Source organism: Mus pahari, chromosome 5, assembly GCF_900095145.1.
Source record: "Mus pahari chromosome 5, PAHARI_EIJ_v1.1, whole genome shotgun sequence".
In the NCBI taxonomy this organism is placed as follows: domain Eukaryota; kingdom Metazoa; phylum Chordata; class Mammalia; order Rodentia; family Muridae; genus Mus; species Mus pahari.
In genome coordinates, this window is record NC_034594.1 from 67,237,793 (window position 1) to 67,260,800 (window position 23,008).

General features: G+C 48.4%; 1 protein-coding gene across 12 annotated transcripts in view; it reads left to right on the forward strand.

Moving 5' to 3' along the window:
- Agap1 (ArfGAP with GTPase domain, ankyrin repeat and PH domain 1) overlaps positions 1–23,008 on the forward strand; it is a 436,093-nt gene that overhangs the window by 400,803 nt on the left and 12,282 nt on the right. Inside the window, exon 19 of one of the 12 annotated variants that reach the window (XM_029539052.1) lies at positions 1,898–2,020. The exons of the other annotated variants lie outside the window; for them this stretch is intronic. Within the exon in view, the coding sequence (XP_029394912.1) occupies positions 1,898–1,955 (58 nt within the window). The 3' untranslated portion in view covers positions 1,956–2,020. Of the gene's footprint in view, positions 1–1,897; positions 2,021–23,008 lie in introns of those variants that run through there. 12 annotated transcript variants of the gene reach the window in all.

Genomic DNA, 23,008 nt, shown 5'->3' on the forward strand with positions numbered 1-23,008 from the left:
AGTTCTCTGACCTCTACATACATACCATGGCACATAATAATAGACAGACAGGCAGACAGATAATTTAAAGGATTGGTGAGCTATTTCAATTCTTCTCTTGTACTGAGTCTGTGTTAATAGTGTGTTAGCGTACATCACTTATCTTAAGTGAGCCAAGCCATGCTTCAGGTGTGCAGTAGACACTAGCATTTGGATACCCTGGATCTAAACACTCTATTGTGACAGCACCACTTGCCCAGCCAACTCGCAGTGCAGATACGGGATTGGAGTACTCACCTGACGGGGATATGCAAGGTTTGTACTATCTTCCTTCAAGACAGCCCTGTCTGGAACGACAGACATGAGTTCATTCAGAAGGGCCACACTTAATGACACCTTACATGGGTCCTGCAGACTCTCAGATGGGAGTCCAGTTAACAGTACATGAACCTTTAGGGACCAGTCCCCATCCAAACTGCAGCAAGTGGCTTATCCCTTGATTGCCTTTCCAACATTCTGGGTCCTTCCTCCCCCCCACCCCCACCCCAGACCTGTTGTCTGCTCTTCAGTATGTCATGTTTGTCCCTTGTGGACACGAACAATGTCCGAATCCATCCTGAGACCTCGTATGTTGATGCAGCTGCCATGTTGTCCACCTTCTATAGCTACCAGCTTGGTGCCACCCCTGACCCCATTATCCAACAACTGCCCTGTAAGGTTAGCCCTAGAGCTGTGCACATAAGCTTCCCTGGCCTGGCTTGGTCTCTAAAGCACACATGTGTTCCAGAAAGCATAGTCACTTCTAGAGAAGTCAGAGCCACTTCTGAAAAGGCAAAGAATGATGGAGGTGGCTTCCTGGGAACACAGCCCAGGACTTCTGACTTCCAGATGGCCTTTTACAGTCGCAGCCTCATTAAAAACCCAGTGGCTTCTTTCATTAGAGTTCTCCCAATGGCCTTCTCAGAGCCGCATTGTGCATCCCAGCCACCCGAGGGCGCCACTTCACAGATAGGTGCCACAGCGATATGGGTTCTACTGAGAATTAATTCAAGAAAACCAGGCGTCCCTTGATGTGGGGCAACCATAGCACCCTGCCCTCTCCCCACTAGCACAGCCACACACCTGTGATAATAATCAGTTATGGAAGGTGGAGGCATTTCTTTGGTATGAGCTAGGTGGAGTGCAGATGAAAGATGGGGGAGGGAGCTGTCCCCTGCTCCCTAGTCAGAACACTTCATCTCTAGAATGGGAGCACTGCCTCACCAAAAGAGGAGGAGGGCATGTGTCACCACTCCTGTAAGGTAGGGCTCAGTTTTTAATCCAGCCTGGCACAGGCTCTTAATTCTCCCAAGCTTAAGTTCAGCCACTTACTTAAACAGGGAAAAAAATGTGGGTGGGGGGGGAGGTTCATTTGTTCTATACTAAATAATGGTCCCCATAAAACCTAGCACCTACCATAGTGGTTTTTCTGATCCACACCAAACCTAAAGAGAAGTGGAGGATTTTCACAGTCCATCCACAGAAGTAACTTAACGGAGACTAGAAACCCCTTAGCAAAGCACTTGGAGGAGTGTGTGCTTTTATTTCCCTTTTCATTCAGTGCACATGCACCGGATATTAAGGCTGACCTTTGTGATAGAACAGAACACAGAAGCCTCACACACTGTGAGATTCCCCCCATGTGTAAGAACCAGAGAAGGCAGATCTGGATAGACAACCCAGAGCAGTGGTGTGCTGTCTAGTGTGGGATCAGTAGGCCCAGCCTGGCATGAGGTGTCCTCTGGAATGATGGGAACAGGCTAGAACCAGATTCTGGAGATAATTGCGTAGCCTATGGACTTAATAAAAATTGTTGCATTGTATATCTAACACAGGTGAATTTTATGGCATATAAATTATACCTCAATAAAGCTGTTAGGGAAGAAAAGGACTCAGCACTGCCGGCCCCCCACTCCAGGGGGCTCCCAGTTTACTGAGAAAGCCAAAGAAAGGGCAAACAAAAAGGCAAAACAAAGGGGGGAGCACAAAGGGGCCCTCCCTTCCCCTAGTGGCCATAACAGTGAGCTGAATTCCAGCCAGAGAACAGGCCATCTGGCCCCAGTCCTGGTTTCCTAGGGTTTCAAAGCCTCCTGGGTAAATACAGATCTACCAGGCCTCTTCAGTCCTGGAAATATCTGAGGCTAGTTGGCAAGTCTGTGGACTGCAGAGCATGTCCTCCTCTAGGAAGCTTCACATCTCCACAGACTTCACACGCCTTCCCACATCCCCTGCCTGATCCAGGCCTCTGATATACAACAATTAGGTCTTGGTGCTCACACAACGCACTCAACACATGTGCAGTCTCACAGACACGCACCCACACATGCCATCAGGTCTGCCACAAGCTCTGAGATGTGTACTCAAGTATGTGGCTTGGAATCTGAGGTCAGTCTCGAGGGAAGTATGCTTGGGAGAGACCAGAAACCTGTGAGCCCAGGCCTGAGGCTATAAGCACCTCTGCTCCTCACCATGGCCATCCTTGCCTGCAGGGGCCCTCCACAGATTATGGACTTCTCACTGAGAGTTAAGAGCCTGGAAACTAGTTGGAAGGCAGATCACCAACTCCTGAAGCCAGCTTGACTATGTGGACACATGAACCAGAATGCCCAGTCCATGCCAAGATTTCCAAAGCCAAAATATGTCCCTGTGAATTTTGGTCCCAGCGCACTGGTAACAGATGTTTCCAGAAACTGAGAGGGGAATAAGGTGAAAGGGTTCTTTATAGTATGTGCAGCTTCTGGGGTGGTAAGGGGACACCCTAGTGCTGAGCACACCAACCTCTGCAGTATTTCCCAAACAGACCCCTCCTAAGGGATGCTTGTGGCCTTCGAGGGTGATTGTGTGTGTGTGTCGGGGGGTGATTCTGCTCTAGGTTACTCAGTGTTTGCTAGATTATATAGTCTTCCTATGTAGTTAAAAACAATTGTGAGAGTTGAGCCTGGGCCGCACGCCTACTGCAGTGGAGAAGCCGAGGCTTAAGGATCGCAAGTCCAAGGCCATCCTTAGCTCAGTGTTAATGCCCGTCCTTCGAATTTTAGTTAATAAATAAAAAAGGTTTTGAGAAAGTTGGAGAGATGACTTAGCCGTGAGGCGTGCTTATTGCTCTTGCAGAGGACCCAGGTTCAGTTCCCAGTATTCAAATGACATCTCACACGACCTGTAATTCCAATCCCAGGGCATTCAACACTGCTTCTGACCTCCTCGGGCACAAGCGTGGTACACAGACGCACAGGCAGGCAAAAAAAACAATTTCTTTTTCCTCTTTTAATGCTGTCTTTGTTCCCTAAAGCTTCTGAGATTGTCTGTCTCTTTCACCGTAGGTATCTCCCGAAGCATTGCATTTAGAGCTGGTGCGGTAGTCCTGTGTGAAGGACAGGCCTGGTGCTTAGGCTTCTGACTGTGGCACTGTTTACTTTCAGTGGCATGTAACATAATTGGTGTGTGTAATGGGGGAGGGTTCCCATCACTCACCTCTGTACGTTGGACAGTTTGAATTGATGCGACTGTGAGGATGCCCTGATGGGCATGCCCATGTGCACACTCTGTGGGACTGCTAATTCCTTTGTAAAGATGGGTTTCTTAGAAGAGCCCAGCTTAGAAGAGTCTGAGGGCATGGGCTGCTAGGAGTCTTTGGTCAGCATGGCTCCTTCACACCTATCTGTCCTTTATCACTGCTTCTGCTGCTCCTTGGAGCCCATCCCAGATCATACAGGCTTTAGATTCTGTCACTCGGACCCAGTGTTGCTCAACTCAAACTTACTGGGTTCTGGACCATTCTCCCTACCTACCCTACCCTGCTCCAGAGAGCAGAGAGGGGAGGGGGAGGGAAAGAAGGGGAGGGGTAAAAGAAAGATGTTTAAAGAACTGGCTTGTCTGTCTGTAGGGCAGGCCACAGGGCGGTGTTAATGCAGTAGGCTGGGCCAGGAGTCAACTGACTTGATGAGCTCATCCCTACTATACCCCCTTGTTGTTAAAGCCATGTCCTTTACTTGAATATGGGTCACATCTGCCTAAGGCCTTGCCAATGCCACTGGACCCTAGGCTCAGCCACAAGGACTTGTGAGGTTGACCATCACTGGCTGTCGTTTCAGCTATCCAAAGGATTTCAGTTTAGCAGATCTTACTGAGCTCTCTGCTCTTAAGATCCTCTTTTTTTTTTTTTTTTTTTTGAGACAGGGTTTCTCTGTATAACCCTGGCTGTCCTGGAACTCACTTTGTAGACCAGGCTGGCCTCGTACTCAGAAATCCGCCTGCCTCTGCCTCCCGAGTGCTGGGATTAAAGGCGTGCGCCACCACGCTCGGCCCTCTTAAGATCCTCTTAAAGATTTTTCTCCCTAGACAGGCGTTACCAACCACACAGTCCATACACACTCCTGAGCAGGCAGAGCCCTTCCCACCACGTGGCTATCACTCATAGCTTGGCCCTGGAACCCCAAACTGGTCCTAGACTTCAGTCTTCCAGCCCTGCCCTTCACTGCAGCAAAAAGACCTGTGCAATAAGACCACAGTCCTGTCCTCAGCCTGGGACACAAGCTGGGGATGGCAGCCTGATTTCTGCCAGCCTCACCCAGCCCTGTCTGTGACATCATACCCAAACTTTCCTGGGCCTAGAACTAGAAAGAGGTACACACAGGAGAAATACTTAATGGGATGGCCCCTCAAACACTGCAGTAGTGTAGAGGGAGCTGAGACTATCACCCCAGGGCCTAGCCAGTGGACCTGCTATACAGAGATAGGAAGGGCCCCTAGCCGAGCTTAGTCATGTGTATTTCACTGTTGGCTGTAAACTAATACTCCAGGTAAGATTGGAAGAGCGGGGAGGAACGTGAAGGATCTGAAGTTGTACCCAACTGGCAATGTTGGCTGGTTGGCAAATGACCCTCTGGGGAAATGAAGGAAAATGTGTCAGGTAGAAACAGTGGCTAGAATATTAGCCATCGGATCAGTTCCTGTCTCCTCATTGGATTGAGTCCTGGGGTCAATGGCCACTGCATAGAGAAGGTCCCATGGTTGGCAAGGAGCCTGGCCCAGGGGCCAGAGTTTTTAGTATGTGTGATATAAGGTGTGCATGTGTGTACAGGCACACATGCCAGCCAAAGGACAGTCTCCGGTGCTGGCCACATTTTCATTTTAGACAGGATCTCTCACTGGCCTGGAACTTTTCCACATAGGCTAGGCCAGCAGTCCAGGGAGCTCGGGGAGTCTGCCTGTCTCCCTCTCCAGCACTGGGATCTCACATGGACCAGCACACTCCAGTTTCTTTTACCTGTGCTCTGGGATTGAGCTCCAGTCCTCATGCTTACAAAGCCAGCACTTAGCAACTGAGACCTCTCCCCAGCGTGAGCTTTTACGATGCTCACAGCTGCCCCAAGCCCTGGAGGAAGCTATGGGCTTCCAAGGCTGTCCCACTGTGCACATGCTTGGAAAATCTGTTGGGAACACTCAACAGACTAGCTTGTGCCAGAACGATATGGAAGAGTCCCTGCATCTCACTGTGAATAAGGATGAGCCTCTCACAAAAGCGATCTCTAGTCTCAGTGCAACCCTCTACTGTCCTATCTTGGGCTTGTGGCCTGACAGGTTTGGAGGTCTGTGTGATTTCCATGCCAAGGGGAAGGATTTTATAGAGAACAAGAGGGCCTGACGCTGTTAGGGGTTGAACCCAGTGGATGACACCAAGGACAGCCCTTGCTATGTCACAGATATTCTGCCCATCCCAGCTTTTAGCTTCTCAGTCTTTCCCTGTGACAGAATGAATGTGTGACTGCTCTTGTCCACAGAGGGAATGGCCACACACCTATGGTTAAAGGGCATTCTGGTTTACTCTCTCACAGTCCTAGAGATTAGAAGTCCACGGTGAGCCTGTCTACCTGCGTTCAGTGTAGCATCTCTGGAAACCACCGTTCCCACCCTTCCTCCTCCTAGAGGTGCCCACTTACTTCAGACCCTGACCCATCACCCTGGACCACCTTTTGGTCTTTTTGCCTCCCTGTCACATGAACCCTTGTGGTCACACAGGCCACCTAGGCATCCTAAGCTAACTCTTCCTGAGAACCTTGACCTCTCTGCTGTGTCACCTCACATACTCACAGGTTGTGAAAATCAGGATGTGGAGCTAGAATTGTGCCTATTACTCTATTCTGTCTCCTCTAGACACATGGCCTACGCCGTCAGCCCTCTGTGGGCCTAGGCCATGTCACCAGTGCCCTCCACACAACAGTTGGGACTCTGTCTGCTCATTTCTTTGTGATTCGTATGGGTCATCTCAGGCTAGTATGCACACAGAGCAGCCTCTGTCGTAAACAAAAACTTATGGTCACCATAGGAGTGTCTGGGCTGGCATGAGGATGCTCGCCCCTTTCCTGCCATGCTATTAATACCCAGAGCTTTCATGAGAGCCGGAGAGATTTGCCCTCCTACCCACTGCTGTCTGCAAAGCTCAGTGTGAGACAGCCACACATGTATGTCTGACACTGTTTGAGTCAGTAAAGCCAGCATCCCATTTTAGTCACATGCTGGTTTTCTCCACTGAACTGAGTGTTTCTTGGACATCAGGATTGGAGCACTTGTTCTTGAGCAGTGCAGGCAGAAGCCAAACATCATGGTCCAGAGCCACCATTGTCCCTTTGAGAGCCTCCTTGATACGGTTACTTCAGCCTTGAAATGGCCAGTGGTGTGAATCCATGGACAGTCGAAAAAAGTAATGCTTTCGTCTGCTGAAAGTTCTGTGCCCCACCCGCCAAGGCAGATACCTGTATAAAACAGCTTTTTTTTCCTTTTAAGTAGGATCCTATTGCTAATGAAACCATATTTGGGACATGAAATTGCTGCAAATACTAAATGCCATTACCCAGAAGAGCAGCCACGCACACGCACTGGACGGCCCCAATAGAGCATTCTCTTCTCGGGGAGATGAAAGTATTCCCTTCTATTAGCCTATGAAATTATTTTAGAACTGGGTTTTAATCCCTGGAATGAAGGTGGGAATGGAACCCCAGTGCTGGTCCCGCACATGGGATGTCAGATCGGAAGCGTGAAGCTGGGGCATGAAGGCAGGCCCACCTCGCCACCAATCCAAAGGAAATATGAAAAGGCTTGTTTTAATGTTGGCCAAAGGCAGTATGAAAGGTGGGGCCCCTCCCCGCAGCGTCCTCTGATGCCCTCTCCGCCCCGATCCCATTTGCTAGCAGTCCATTTCTGCGAGTTTTCCCTCTAGAACAAACCTATCATTTCTCACCGCAGGATATTTACAGCTTCAATCAGCGCCAGATTCAACTGGCTTCTGATCCCATCGCTGGAAGTTATAGATGCAGATATTATTTGCGCTGCGGTTAATTATGGAGCAATCAAACTTTGGCTTTTCCACTGTAATTTCCTCTGCCAGCTAATTTAATTAATCACCCCCAGCTCTGCTCTTCCAGCTGCGACCAGCAGGGTCATTAATTAAGCATGTGGTGGGAGCTGACGACCAGGTCCTGCCAAGCGTCTGCTGCCCACTGGGTCACAGGGAGACAGGGCCACTCCTCTGTCGCTCTGGAAAGGAAGGTGTGGCCCTAGAGGCTGATGAAGAGCAGACAGGCTACCCACGGGGGCAACTGGCTCGTGAAAGTCACCTGGTTAGAGACCTCAGTGTCCACTCAAATGGGTTGGGTGAGCTTGCCAAAGAGGTAGGCCCAAGGCTCACCTCAGCTTTGGTCTGGGGGTTTTCAGGTGAGCCTGTGGTGATGTGGGGCAGTATCGGCAGCTCCTGGTCAGTGTCTTATACTGAGGTGCCGTCTTAAGGTCTTATCAAACGGACAGTATAATGTTCCCAATGGAAATAAGAAAGGATTGTTTTCCTTTTGACATAAGGAAGTAATTTTTTTTTCTGTCTGAACCTATTAGGACTGGTGTAGAAATGCTGCATGTGGTCCCCTCTACATACACAAGACTTTAAAAGGCCTTCCTCCTCAAGCAACACTACCTCTGCTTACATTCCACTGGCTAAAGGGCCTTCGTCAGAATTCCACAGAATGCAGTGCACCCCTATGTTCAGGGAGGGATCACCTAAATTTCAGCAGATCTTATATGAGTATTCCTTTAAAGTCTTTATTATATTGATTTGTTATGGAGGTAGACATATGCGATGCAGAAGTCAGTTCTTCCTTCCAACCCAGAAGGGCAGGCTTTGTGACAAACGCCTTCATCCCTCACTGCCCCTCTGGATCTAGTCTTAAGTGGAGTGTGATGAATCTTACTAAGCAGCCTTGACTAGTAGACCAGGCAGGCCTCCAGCTCATAGAGATCCACCTGCTTCTGCTGCCTGAGTGCTGGGATTAAAGGTATAAGCAACCACTTCCAGCCAAGTTTCTACTTTTTTAATAATGAGGGTTTTTGGGGTTTTGTTGGTTGGTTGGTATATTGTTACCATGCTAGGGTTTGAACTCAGGACCTGGGAAAGTTCCCTGGGCACTTTTTCTTTCTTTCTTTCTTTTTTCTTTTTCTTTTTCTTTTTTTTTTCTTAATAACTACATAAGGAAAAAAAAAAGTTTAAGACTTTAAAGAAACCGGACACAAAGATTAGCTTTTATGCCAGGCATGGTGGCACACACCTTTAATCCCAGCATTCAGGAGGCAGAGGCAGGTGGATTTCTGAGTTTGAGGCCAGCCTGGTCTACAGAGTGAGTTCCAGGAGAGCCAAGGCTACACAGAGAAATCCTGTCTCAAAAAAAAAAAAAAAAAAAAAAAAACAGTGTTTTTATGAGAGGATGAACTGATGGACAGTGTTGCTTTGCTTTTGGCTTTGACATTTGTTTATTTCCTTATTGTTATGTGTATGAGGGTTTGCCTGTGTGCACCACATGCATGCCTGGTGTCCACAGAGGTCAGAAGAAGGCGTGTGCGGCCCCTGGAACAGGAGTTTTGGATGGTTGTGAGCCTCCATGTAAGTGCTGGGGAATGAACCACATCAAGTCCTCCGCAGGAACAGGCAGTGTTTTTAACAGCTTAGCTGACTCTTTAGCCCCTGGACAGGTGTTATTAAAAGGTGCAGTAAACCCTCCTAAAACAAGGACTGCCTCCTCAGAGATCCCACCCAAAGCCTTGCTCTCAATCACATGAATCAAAGAGGCAGATGTGAAAACACACGCATCCACCCAGGACATACACAAAAGTCCTTGAGGACAGGGGGCAGGCCCAGCAGAGTGCCCGGTCAGTAATTAAAGGGATAATAAGGATACCTTTTGTGCCAGAAGGAAGAAAATGAGCAGGAGGACCCCCAAAGTCTATAGGGTCAGGCTTTCTGCTCAGCCAGGCAGGAAGCCTCCATCATAAACCCCCTGAGGCCTGCAGACATCGAGGACCCTCCCACCTTGCAGTGGGCGGGGGAGGTCCTTGGACAGTGGCTTTGGCAAGGAGGTTAACTGTGTCTGTGCCTTACTGAGGAATAGGGGTCTCTGTCGCCACCTTAAACTTAAACAAATGTATTCAGTCTTGACAATAGCCCGATAGCCTGCTGGCACATTAAATCTTAAATGCATAGTACATTTGTTCATCTCATGCTATAAGGATCATTCTGGAAGGAATTATAAGTGGTGGGTTTCCCCTAACATCCCAACTCTACTGTTGGAAATGTGGGAGATTCCTGAGAATTGCAAAAGAGTGAGGATACAGAAGACCTCTGCGTGCTTCTACTCCCTGAAGAAAATGTGCCATTAAAAAAAGAAGAATTTGTGTTTCAGCCATTTTCTTTCACCAAAAAAAAAAAAAAAAAAAAAAAACTCTGTTGGTATTTAAGTAATTGAAACCCAAAGATTCAAACCTCTATTTATAAATCAAGTGATATCCAGGCGTGGTGGCGTACGCCTTTAATCCCAGCACTCAGGAGGCAGAGGCAGGCAGATTTCTGAGTTTGAGGCCAGCCTGATCTACAGAGTTGAGTTCCAGGACAGCCAGGGCTACACAGAGAAACCCTGTCTCGAAAAACCAAAAATAATAATAATAATAATAATAATAATAATAATAATAAATAAATAAATAAATAAATTGAGTGATAATTTTTTAAATAGTTGTTTACACTAGCCATTGCTGCCTGAACTAACCTATAAAAATAGAGAAACAGAAACCACCAGGTTGATTCTTCGAGAATGGGATGGTCTCTGTTTGGGAAAGAGACGGTCTTCTGAGCCAGTTTGTTCCTGCCATGATGAACACCCAGCTGGACTGGCATGATGGCTCTGAAGTTTAAGGTGCTTGTTCCCAAGCTTGAAGACCTGAGTTCAGTCCCAAGGACTCACAAGTAGAAGGCGAGACCTGACGCCTGCTGATTCTCCTCTGTCTTCACATGCACGCACACACATATATGCATGCATACACACACATACACATGCATGCATAGAAAATGAATAAAGAATGCTGAGTCAGTTTTAGGGTTTTTTTTTTTAAGATTTTTTTAAATTTATTTTATGCATATGAGTAAACCACCATTGCTCTCTTCAGACACACCAGAAGAGGGCACCAGACCTTCTGTGAGCCACCATGTGGTTGCTGGGAATTGAACTCGGGATCTCTGGAAGAACACTCAGTGCTCCTAACTGCTGAGCCATCTCTCCAGCTCCAGTTTTAGTTTTTTAAAGATGAGCCCATCCCCTGGGGTTGACCACCCTTCCCAGGCCTCAGTTTCCCCCACAGAAACTTTCTCCCCAGTTGTATAACAATCTCCCACCTCAGAAGTCAACAGGCTCCTGGTCTCTTCTCAGTTTCTCCCAGTCTCTAGACAACCTTACTGTCCCAGAAAGGCAGTGCAGTACTAGATAGGGCAGGGGCTAGAGGCGGAGGACCAAGATCACCCAGGAAGTGACCATGGCTCCTACGGTGCCCTCTGGGGTACAGACTCCCAGGCCTAGTAGCTGGTCTGCACCATTGGCCACCCCAGGGTATGGTCTAGCCAGCTGCCTTTGTGAAGTGCCAGCCCTGAGGGAGGAGGGTTCCTTTAGGGGCTTGTATGGTTCCTGGCCAGGACAATGGCTGTCCATCAGGGCTAAGGGATCTGTGTGTCCTGGTCCTGTAGGGTGGGGCAGAGTGTGTGCTGGTGAAACCCTGAGCAGAGCTGCTGTTCCTCCCTCACTGTCCTAGCCTTGCTGACTGCATTTTTAAAGCCAACCCCAATCATTGTCTGCTCCTTTTTCCCCCCCTTTTCCTTCCCCTGCCTGGAAACAGGCTCTGACAGTCCGAATGTTGGAAATAATTGGATTCTAAATTCTAATTCATCTGTAAAGTATTCGGTGATTAAATTAGCCTAATAGATATTATTTCGTACATGACTGCATAATTTTACCCTGATTGGATCTCCATGGCACAATGGTGTCCCCCAATTTACTATTGACTCGAGAGCCTCAGAAGGCAAGACATAGCCCTCTGCTTCTGCAGCCTGTTTTCCCAGGCTAAAAGTTAAAGTGATTTATGCCTAAAAGCCAGCATCTTCCTGCTCAGGGGCAGGGGCACTGTGCATGTTATTCTTCAAGAAGAGCAGAGAAAGAAATGTCATCGGACATCATCCTCAGCACCTCCCTCTGCTCAGAAGCCAGAAGCTACAGAGACCCTAAGTGCAGGTTACTAGGTTGAATTTTTATATATATATTTGAAAATTTTATTAGAACATAACTTCAGTCATCATCAACATAGATCTTAAAAATGTTAAGAACCTCATGCATTCAAAATGACTCACCAGGCATCGGGCGAGTGCATGTAACCTAGCACTCTGCCTGCTACAGTCAAGAGTCTGCAGTCAGCCTGAGCCACAGCTAGATCCTGGCTCACGATTAGGAAAGCTGAATGCTTGTTGATAAAATTTTGGCGGCTGCATCTTTACTTGTTCTTCATAGAGTTTGCTAAATTCCTATGGCGGAAGGGAGGACCGGGACCTGGGGACTGGCCACACTCACTCATTAGCTCATTCCTTCTTCTTATCAGTTTAATTTCGCCTAATGTGTCTCTTCCCTTCCCCCCCACCCCACCCTCCCATTCTCTCCAAAAATCTGCAAATAGATTCACTGCTGCCTCCCTGGTTCAGTAGCTGGAAACAGCTGGTGGGGTTGTGTGGCAGCTGAACAGGGGAGGGAAGACATTTTGGCAAACAGTAGGAAAACCAGGGCGGTGGCGGAGGTAGGCTCAGGAAACTGTTTTCATGAGGAGATGGAGGAGACAAAGGCGGCCCAGCAGGGACAGAAGGACACACACTCCCTCTGAATAGCTCCCTAAAAACAGGGCTGAAAAGGAAGAAGGCCCGTTTGCTTCTGGGAATCCAATAAATTGTTTCAGGAACTGAAAGTCTGTCCAGGCTAATGGAGCTGTGATTGACAGCTCTTCTCATTATGAAGCCCATCAGGGGACAGGGCATTCCAGTGCTGTTTAGGGGGCGAGGTGGGAATGAGAGGAAGCAGAAGCCCCGGGTGGGGGTAGGGGTGGGGGTAGGGGTGGGGACAGCGTTCTGTGTGCTGTGTTCAGTCTTGAAAGAGTCCCTCAGCCCCTTCCTATATATAAAGGAGCTGGTCCTCTTTCAGGGCCATTTACTGTGAATATTCTGACCGTCCATTTGTCGCGACCCTACCGTGACATGCCTATCCCTGACCCACAGTCTCTGTTGAAGTGGTGGTAGAATCTTCCCACCTGTGGTACTCTGAGTAGAAGCGTATGGATGGGGTGATCCAGTCACCCTGTTCTCCACAAGCTTTCTGTATTTGTACGTGGTACTGTGGCCTCTACAGATGGCAACTAAGGCATAGCTCCTTCCTCTCCATCAAGGAAGTTGTTGTATCTGTAAAACTTGATTCACTAGCTCCTATCATGAGGCTTTCGGGTGGGCACTGGTGGGAAACGACACTCCAGAGATCTAGGGGGTGAGAAGGAGGTCCCATTGTTCTCTACGTCCTTAGAAGTGTATGAGGAAGCCGGGGCGTGGTGGCTCACGCCTTTAATCCCAGCACTCGGGAGGCAGAGGCAGGCGGATTTCTGAGTTCGAGGTCAACCTGGTCTACAGAGTGAGTTCCAGGACAGCCAGGGCTACACAGAGAAACCCCGTCTTGAAAAACCAAAAAAAAAAAAAAAAAAAAAAAAAGAAGTGTATGAAGATGAAGGCTCGGTTGGTCAGATGTACTGATACCAGCCTCCAGCTCAGGCTCAGCATGGAAGCCCACTGAAAGCAGCACAGAGCTAGAAGGGTCATTTCTCAGTGTATTGAGATAACTCTGGGCAAGTCCTCGCTCTGCAGCCACCAAGATTCTCCATAATGCTCACTTGCAGAAAGTTGAGGGTCTTGACTAGTGTGCATTTCACTTTGAAGTGACCTGGCCTTGCTCCTCCCTGTCATAGTCTAGTCAGGTCTCTGAGAGGAACCCTCCACTCCTGCTAAGAGAAGTCACCAGTATTTTTTTATTTGGAAATTGGCAAAGGTAGTTTCCTCATGTGGTGCTTGTACCCTGAGGAAGAAGAGGGTGACCCCAACTCTGATAGAAAACAAGAACCCTTGGAGTCTGTATTGTGGTTGTGCAGCTGCTGAGTGAGGCAGAAAACACTAACACAGAGTGCGTTAGTCAGCTGGCACTGTCTGCTCTTGGTAGAGGACGGTGCACAGAGACTTTGGCGCCCCTTTGAATACCAGTTGTTGTTGGTGTCTTGGGTTCACTATGTTGCTGTCCTCATTTTTGCCGGTGTCCTCTGTGTTCCTAAGCTGAAGGAAGCAGTGTTAATTCTTGACCCGGGTTTTACTGTGTAAATTAATTTCAGGCTGTCTGTATATTAGAAACTAAGAGAACATGGCTTGTGCTGATGGGTTTTACTCCCGTGGATCACAGTACACAGAGTACACATTCCACCAATGTTCGTCTCTGCCTGCCTCCACCCACCTGCTCCAGGACCTCACACAGTGCTGTGTGGATGTCACCGTTCATCCACATGCTCAGAGTGCACAACTGGTATTCCCTTAAGCAGAGGGTGCTAGACAAGATGAACTGGAGTGGGGGGGGGGCAAATACTAGAAACAGTGAGGAGTCAGAGAGCGAGTTGCTGCAAAAAAGGGATGGAAGGCTCTCCCGGAAAACTCCTAAGGAGAAGGGGTAACCATGGAACAACTCAGAGGAAAGACAGAGAGACACAACCGCCATGTCCAAAGGAAGCGTCCAAGCCAGACGGCTCAGACCTGTGGCAGCATCCAAGCCAAATCCACATGGACAGCTTTTCCCCAAAGAAATAACGAGGCATCTCAGGCAATGCTCTACGTAAAAAGCTGGACTTACACATTCCTGTTTCCTCCTCATGCCCAATTCCTTCCCAGCCTGTCCATTTCCAGTTGCCCTCTGAACCTCTGTCCAGTCACTAGGAAGCAGAGATTTAAAGAAACAACAACCTCATATCTGCAGAAGGCTCCAGAATGGCCTGCACTCATGAGAGATACCCGACATCTTGAGCGAATCGCCTTTACCCACCTCAGAGTCCACTCCACACCTCCCACCACAGAACAAAGAGAAGTTTGCCCTGAGGGAAAGGAAGGTTGCTTTCCCCAGAAGGCCTGTTACCAATTCCAGATTCCTGTACTGTCAGCATTCATGTGCTGATTTTCAAACATAGAAATGAGGGATGGAACCACAAGAGTGCGGGCCATAAAGAGTGCATTTGCGGAATGGTAAGTTGATTGGCGTCAAACGGCTGGTGCGCTCTAATTGGCTATAACGCCCTATAAATTTATTAGCGTGCCACACTCCTCATTGGTGGACCTTCTACTGTTAAGCACCAAGAAATTATCAATTTTCAGGGGGTAGTCACTCAAGTCGTAGGATAACTAGGTTTGGAAAGGGGGGGAACCCACATTCTTTCTCATAAATCAAGCTTATGCCTTCCAGCTACAAAGGAGTTCCCAGGATGGGGAAGTTGGGGGTGGGTTGCCCTGCAGTAGGATTACAGAGATCACAGCTCCTCTCTCTCCATCCATGCCCCTGCACCCGGCCCAGAGCAGGGTACCGGCTGCCTAGGGCCCACTGCACAGCCCAGATAGAATCGTGACTTACCACCAGAGCTTTGGCGTCTGTAGAGACCTTCAACCCCCAGGCATATGATTCAGAAAGGACAGAGCCACTCTTATTTCAAGAGCATAATAGAAATATTCAGGAGCAGCCGTGATTATTCCAATTACTTCTCTTGGGGTTTTGAGACGTGTGCTCCAGAGTCACAAATTAGAAAATAATTTTCGCATTTCTTCTAATTGGTAACAGATTAGAGTCATTTTATCTTTTTCAATAATTTCCAAATGTGCTCCCAAAGAGACTACAAAGAGACAGAAGAGAGGCATGGAAAACCGGGCAGTTGAACTGAGCTGCCTGGTGGCTGGGACCTTGGCAGTGCTGGGAGGTCCTGCCCTGTCTTGGGTGCTTCCAATTGCTCAGATGGTTAACTTTTCCTGCTGAAAGCCAGCAGATACAGGCGTCTCATAAACGTTATTGACAACCTTACAGATTTGATCTCCCTAAACCCACTTACCAGTCCTTTTTATTAGATATTTTCCTCATTTACATTTCAAATGCTATCCCAAAAGTCCCCTATACCTTCCCCCTGCCCTGTTCCCCAACCCACCCACTCCCACTTCCTGGCCCTGGCATTCCCCTGTGCTGGGTCATATGATCTTCAAAAGACCAAGGGCCTCTCCTCCCATTGATGGCCAACTAGGCCATCCTCTGCTACATATGCAACTAGAGACACAGTTCTGGGGGTTACTGGTTAGTTCATATTGTTGTTCCTCCTATAGGGTTGCTGACCCCTTTAGCTCCTTGGGTACTTTCTCTAGCTCCTTCATTAGGGGCCCTGTGTTCCATCCAATAGATGACTGTGAGCATCCACTTCTGTTTTTGCCAGGCACTGGCATAGCCTCACGAGAGATAGCTATACCAGGGTCCTGTCAGCAAAATCTTGCTGGCATGTGTAATAGTGTCTGGGTTTGGTGGCTGTATACGGTACTTGACACCTGCGTGCCACCTTCTCCTTGGTGGCATGTGTTTTTCTTCTAGACTTTGGCATAGCTGTAGTTGTGAGTGTGCCTCCTTCCATGGTAATGTAGTAGATGCAGTCACTGACATGGGGTGCCACTGCCTCTAAAATCTACTTGATCATCGTAGTACTTGGTTTTTAAAAACTCATCTCTTCTAGTGTAGAGAACAAGTTTGGTGGATATGTGTATATTTCCTACATGACTTGGTATTTAGTACTCTTAGACATTTTGGCTAGAAAAATAAAAACTCGACACAAAATGCATAAAACTTTTCCTAACAGCTTCACTCACAAAAACTGTGATGGTTTAAATGCAAATGGTGTCATAGGCTCATACGTTTGATTACTTGGCCCCTAGTTGGTGGAACTGTTTGAGAAAGATTAGAGGGTGTAGCCTTAGAGAAGGTGGAGGGGTTGGGCTTGGAGCTTGCAAAAGACCAGCATTATTCCCAGTTAGCTCCCTCCCTCTCTGCTTCCTAGTTGTGGATAAAGTGTAAGCTCTTAGCTGTTTCTGCTCTGTTGCAGACTCTAACCCTCTCAACTATAAACGTAATTAAATACTTCCTTTTACAAGGTTGCCTTCATCATGATGTTTTATCACAGCAGTAGAAAAGTAACTTCAGACAATAATGCAAACTGCAGACATTGATGGGTGACTCAGTTGACAGAATATTTGCCAAGTATGCATGAAGCCATGCTTTCAGTATCTAGAACTATATAAAGTAGACATGGTGGCTCACACGTGTAATACTAGCATTTAAGAAAGGGACCAAAAGGATGAGTAGCTCAGGGTCATCTTGGGCTATATAAGGGATACACAGCCAGCCTGGACTATGAGACACTCTGTCTTGGGGGAAAAATATAGCAGTAGTAAAATATATGTCATCCAAAATTTGCCATCTTAACTCTTTTAAAGTTTACATTGTTGGCACTAAGTATAGGTATGCATCATATACAGCCATAGGCACCTGTTTGTGAGGTCATTATTGATGTGTATGGATGCTTTGCCTGTGCATATGTGAGGGACTGTTGTATCCATCATCATCATCATATTATTATTATTATTATTTGTGTGTGTCATGCTTTGCATGTGCCATATATATGCTTGGTGCTCACAGAGGCCAGAGGAAGGTGTCTGATACCTTGGAACTTTTTTCCCCCCCAGAAGCCTTTTAAAAGGGTTTTTAATGGTTGGACAGTGGTGGCTCACACCTTTTGTCCCAGCACTCGGGAGTCAGAGGCAAGCCAATATCCTCCTGTGAGTTCAAGGCCAGCCTAGTCTACAGAGTGAGTCCTAGGATAGCCAGGACTATATAGAGAAACTTGAAAAAAAAATAAATAAATAAAAACCAAAAACAAAGCAACCAAGGGGGAAAAGACTTGCAATGAAGCTGGACTCAGACTCCAGACCAGAGCTAGGCCTTAGCCAGCTCTGCAGCCAGCAGTTAAATGTCTCAGTTAGGGGCTTCTCTGCAGAGAGAGGGTGGAGTGCGTGGGTTCAGAATCTGCTTACAGATCCTTATCCCTGACTTCCATTCTGCTGCTTCTCCATGGACCGGCCACAACTCTGCCACCACCACCTAGCTGGTACTCAGTCGGCTGAACTGTTGGGGACTGTCTAAAGCAGTAACGGTTGAGAATTCTGCCAGTGACAGTAGAGGCTTTACCACGGGCCATGTGTCCCCATGCCACAGAGCTGTGCGGCCATGCTGTGTCTGGGGCCAGGAGCTGCTCCAGCCCCTGCCCCGAGGTCTCTCCATGAGAAAGCTCATCTCTCAGAGTTCACCTTGCCTGTAAAGCCAATGACAGAAAGTCGGCTAGATTGCATTGCTTGTGGAAAATAAAACGTCTGGCCAGATTTCTGCCTCCTGACCCCTTAGTTAGAGGTTTGGTGACTTTAATGAAATAGTTTCAATGACCCTGATTAAATAATAAAGCTTTCTCTACACAGAGGATGAATTCATACCCTTAAGATGAATTGTAATGTGGCCAGGTCCACTGAAACAATTCTACAATTGGAAAAATTACCTAGTGGATGTATGAATTTGAGAGAGAGAGAGAGAGAGAGAGAGAGAGAGAGAGAGAGAGAGAGAGAGAGAGAGAGAGAGAGAGAGAGAGAGAGAGAGAGAGAGAGAGAGAGAGAGAGAGAGAGAGAGAGGAGAGGAGAGGAGAGAGAAGAGAGAGAGATCATGTGTTTGTGCGCTCTCGGGAGGGTGGCCAGCGATCCTCGGACTCTCCTGTCTCTACCACCCCAGTGCTGGTATTATAGGCTGGTGTTTTATGTAGGTGCTGGGGACCCAAACTTAGGTCCTCATGCTATTCAGCAAGCCCCCTGCCACCCCAGCTGTCTCCCCAGCCATTAATGACATCCGTCCATTAGTTGATGAAGAAAAACCAGCAGTAGTTCGTTGTAAGGTTTCCTCCAAGAAAAAGCTCTCTGGTCTCCAATAATATTTTCACTGTCACCACATTGGGACAGAGCCCATCCTGGGCTGCTCAAAGGCTGACCTTCCCCACTAGGGAACGTGTCTGTGGGTTATGCCCACTGGAATCAGCAGGTCCAGACTACTAATCCTATTCACATCCACAGCACTTTCTAGGTTTTCCTACTTTGAAAAAAAAAAAAAAAAGTTAAAATGCAAATTACCTTTAAGTGTCTCTACATTTGCATATTCTCAATGCCTCCCCTCCTGGAAAGCCTGTATCCTTATTGTTCTGCTTGGTAGCTGTGACTGTGGGCTCTCCTCCCACCCCTAGATTCAAAGAAAAAAAGGTTCATTAAGAAGATACTTTATTGTTCAAAATCAGTAAGTAGTCTTATGTCTTTTTTAAAGATTGTTACCAAGGATTATGTTCTTAAAGCCATTGGCAGTTTATGGCAGAAGTGGCCAGTCAGTCCTGGCAGACTGCTCAGGACTTCCTATGGCTTTTCTAAATGGGCTGCAGCTTAGCAACCTGGGACCTTTCCTGTTTTGAGGGTCACTCCCAGAAGCCATGGGTGGAGCCTGTGCTTAGTGGTCCCTCTTGTTCCTGGCCTTGCTTTCCCTGCAGAAGGGGCCTTGGACTTCCTCTCCCTTGTGTTTAAAGGGCAGCGGTGCACACCATGGGAGGGATTGCATCCATCTTACATTATCCCGGGTGGAGGAGAAGGGCCATTTCTCTTCCCTTATATGTTTATGATGCAGTGCATTCCAAAGCCCATCACATCAGCCACTGTTATGGCGGACTTAATTCGCTGTGATGGGGGCTCCACCACCAGGGCAGCCGGGAGGGCTGCCGAGGTCTAGCTGCGTTTCATGCCACATTACACGGAATCTAGATCAGCCTCGCTCCACTTGCCCAGGCTCACCCTCGCCTGGCACAGATTTCTTGGATTGATGCCTTAAAATAGACAGTTCTTTCCTTTCTTCCCAGTATCAGGACTCAGAAGTATCTACTGCATCTGTGCCTAGTTTTACTGAAAAGCCTCCCCATCCAAACACACAGGAGCTGAGAGACACCTAGAGAAATTGTGCTTAGGAAGTGAAACTGGGGTTGGATGCCTAAAGCGCTTGTGTTTCTTTGTGTTATTTTACTCTAGGGTAGAAAACAGGGACATGAGACAGAGGGAAATGCTGGCATCATATCTTGGCTGTTTCAGGGGCAAAGTGGCCTTTTCCTTTCTCTAACAGTGAGGCATTTCCTCACGTCGTTTGCTTGGAACTTAGATTTCTAAGAGCTTTTGGTGCCCTCCTGTCTGCTAGTCCACACCTGGGTTTCTGCTCCCTGTGCCCAGCCTCCTGAGCATCCATCTCCAAGGGTCCCGCCCCCCTGCTCGCACTGCCTCATGTCCCATCTTTATGGAGGGCTTCCTCCTCTTCATTACTAAACAGGAACCCTGTCCTTTCCTGTTGTATCTTCCCCACGACCTCCCAGGAAAAGGAGAAAGGCCATCCAGAGCAGTCACTGCCCTGTTGCTCAGGTATGGAGCTCCATGGTGTAGCCCATCCACCTGTTGATCTTCCCAAGCTCCTGGTCCAAGTGCCTGTTGCCCTAAGCAGGGCGGCAGCACTCCCCATCTTCTCTGTGCCAGCTGAGGTGGTCACCCTGGTCTGACACTTTTCTTCTCGGGGTTCCCTGGCCTCAGCCTACACTCGTTCCTGGTTCACTTCCCTCCTCAGACACCCTGCCTCCCCATCTCTGGCCTGTACCTCATCACACACACCCCAGTACCCTCTCTCCATTTTCATTATATGAACATCTTGTAATCCCAGGAGCCTGATACCACTCTACAGAGTCTAAGGGAGAATTCAAACCCAGGACCGAGGAAATACAAGATCTGATCTTCAGCTGCTTACCGAGGAGCTACTGTGTTCCAGAGGTCTTAGAGAAAAGGTTCCAAGCATGCCTGCCAAGGGACTGGGTCTAGCCATAGCTCCTGGGGCTGGTACTTTGAGTGGTACCAAGCTGAGTCCCTGTGCAGAGACTCATTTCTATAGCCTCCCAGGCAATTCTTCATAAGCCAGTGCCTGGGGTATCTGCTGCTCAGGCTCTTAGTTCTCACAGACAGCTTGTCTTTCTGTGATCCCTAGGGAGACAGGTCTCTGAGGTTCACTGTCAGAATCCCATCTGAAACCACAGTACTTAGCCACTTAATACATTAGGACACGGTAGCAATGCCTGATGTGTAGTAACAGAATTGCCTTGCTTAGAGGCAGCACCAGCCAGGAGGTACAGCTCCCTCACCCTGTCCCTGAGGTTCTGATGAGATCTGGACAATTCCAGTCGAGTTTTGCATCCAAATGGACGTGCTCTGCTGGCTCCATGCGGGAAGATGTGGCTGACCTAACCAGCCCCTGGCCAGCAGGAGACCATCCTCTGCCAAGACCAATACTAGGAAAAGCTGTTAGATTCTCAGAATGCAGAAATAAAAGACACGCATACCTCCCTTGGTTCTGCTGTTCTGAGTTTTGGAGAAACTCTACAGCCCAGGCCGGGTTTCCTTACAGGCTACCAGACGCAGGACCCTCGTTAGCAGCAGGGGCAGCCAGTGTGACTGGACACATACAGAGCAGACAGCTGGAGCGCGCTCTCGCTCTCTCTCTCTCTCTCTCTCTCTCTCTCTCTCTCTCTCTCTCTCTCTCACACACACACCCCCCCCCCCACCCCCACACACACACGCTCTCTCTCTCTCTCTCTCTCTCTCTCTCTCTCTCTCTCTCTCTCTCTCTCTCTCTCTCTCTCACACACACACACACACACACACACACACACACACACACACACGAAGGGCTGTCAGTCAGCTTAGAATCATTTTGTAGCTCAGGCTGTTCTCAAACCCATAGCAGTCCTCCTGCCTCACTTCCCGAGAATGGGGATTGCAGACACATCACACACACACACACACCCAGGCTCTCAGTGTTTATTTAAGGTATACAAGCGTTCTTGACCTGACTCCAGTTTTACCAGTGTGCAAATGAGGATGAAGGAAGGGTTGGCGGAATGACCAAGGATAGCACCTGGGCTCGGCAGTCATATGACTCCCTGTCTTAGTCCTTTGCTGCTGCCAGACCAGGTAGTTTACAGGAAGAAAATTTGTCTCTTGTGCTTCTGAAAGCTGACATGATCAAGGTGCAACTGGCTCTGGTAACGCGGCTATTCCTGGTTTATACACTGCCTCTTGCCATATGCTCCCAGGGAGTAGAATTGTCTCTGATGTGTCCCATCATATAGCCCCAACTCCCGGACCATTTTCCTCCCGCAAGGTCCCCTTCTGAAACCCGAATTCCAGGGTCAGAATCCAAGGTGGCTGCAAATGTCCACCCTCTAGCCCCCCAGTGCCTTGCACTGTAACCCACTCCTGCCTCTCCCCAGCCCCTGCACGCTGGCCGTCTGCTCTGTTTGTCTTCCAGTTTTGAGTCACAAGGAGTGATCACCATGGCTGGAGCTAGAAGGGTCTTAGGCCTGGCAATTAACAAGGAAACTCCAGGAATGCCTGTCTTTGGGCCTTTGCCAGTATTGAGTCCTACCACTCCAGGAGGCTCCTAGGGGCAAATGTGGAGAAGGGCCTGGTGTTCCTAATGCATGACCCCCAAGGGGCTCAAGGTGTCAGCTGTATCTTAGATAGGAACACAGGGTGAGACCAAGCTCAGCCAGCTGAAAAACCCCACTATTACCCAGGTACCCTCTGGGCCACATGGACTGCACCAGCTGCTACGATCCTTATGACCTCCATGACTATGGAGCATGTGGACAGGCACTTGTCACCTTCTGATGCCTGCACCTGCACCTGCACCTGCCTATAGATCTGCGAACCCCATGACCCAGCACAGTTAACTGTGATTTGAAGAAGTAATAAGCCTAATACAGTTGACTTTATTTAATTAATAATGATCCTGTTCTGTTCCCCCATGCTCATAAAATACCCTGTAGGTTGGCAAAAGACAGTCATAATATTGATCAAAAGTCAGGCCAGATATTTATTTTGTCTTTGCTCCGTGAGTATAAATTCTTGTCTGTTGCCTCCTGCTCCCTGCATGTGGGATTTACAGTGGCCAGGTTCTTACAAGCTTTCAGTAATTAAGGAATAAATATCCATTGGTCTTTGTTGGCCATCCTTGCTGCTATGGCCTGGCCCCTAGCAACGCAGCTCAGGAGAAGGCATGCATAGGAGGGAGCAGGGGCCTGTGCTCAGCAAGCCCTGGGCCTGGGCCTGCCCCGCAGGGAGGAAGCCCCCCTCTTTCTCCAAACATATTGTTCCAGCCCTGTCTTCCGTGCCTCCTCTCCCAGTTCCTGTTTACTTGAGGCAGGAAGCAAATTCCTTGCTGCTAGCCTTTTCTGTTCTCTTCTTCCTCTGTCCTTCCTCTCCTCATTTGTCACCAGTTCAGGACTAAGGGTGGCTCCTCCAGTTTCACCTCCCCACCCCAAGGGCAGTCGTTCCTCCAGGATGGCCTATAAAATCAGTATTTAAAAAAAAAAAAAAAAAACCCTCCCATGCTTT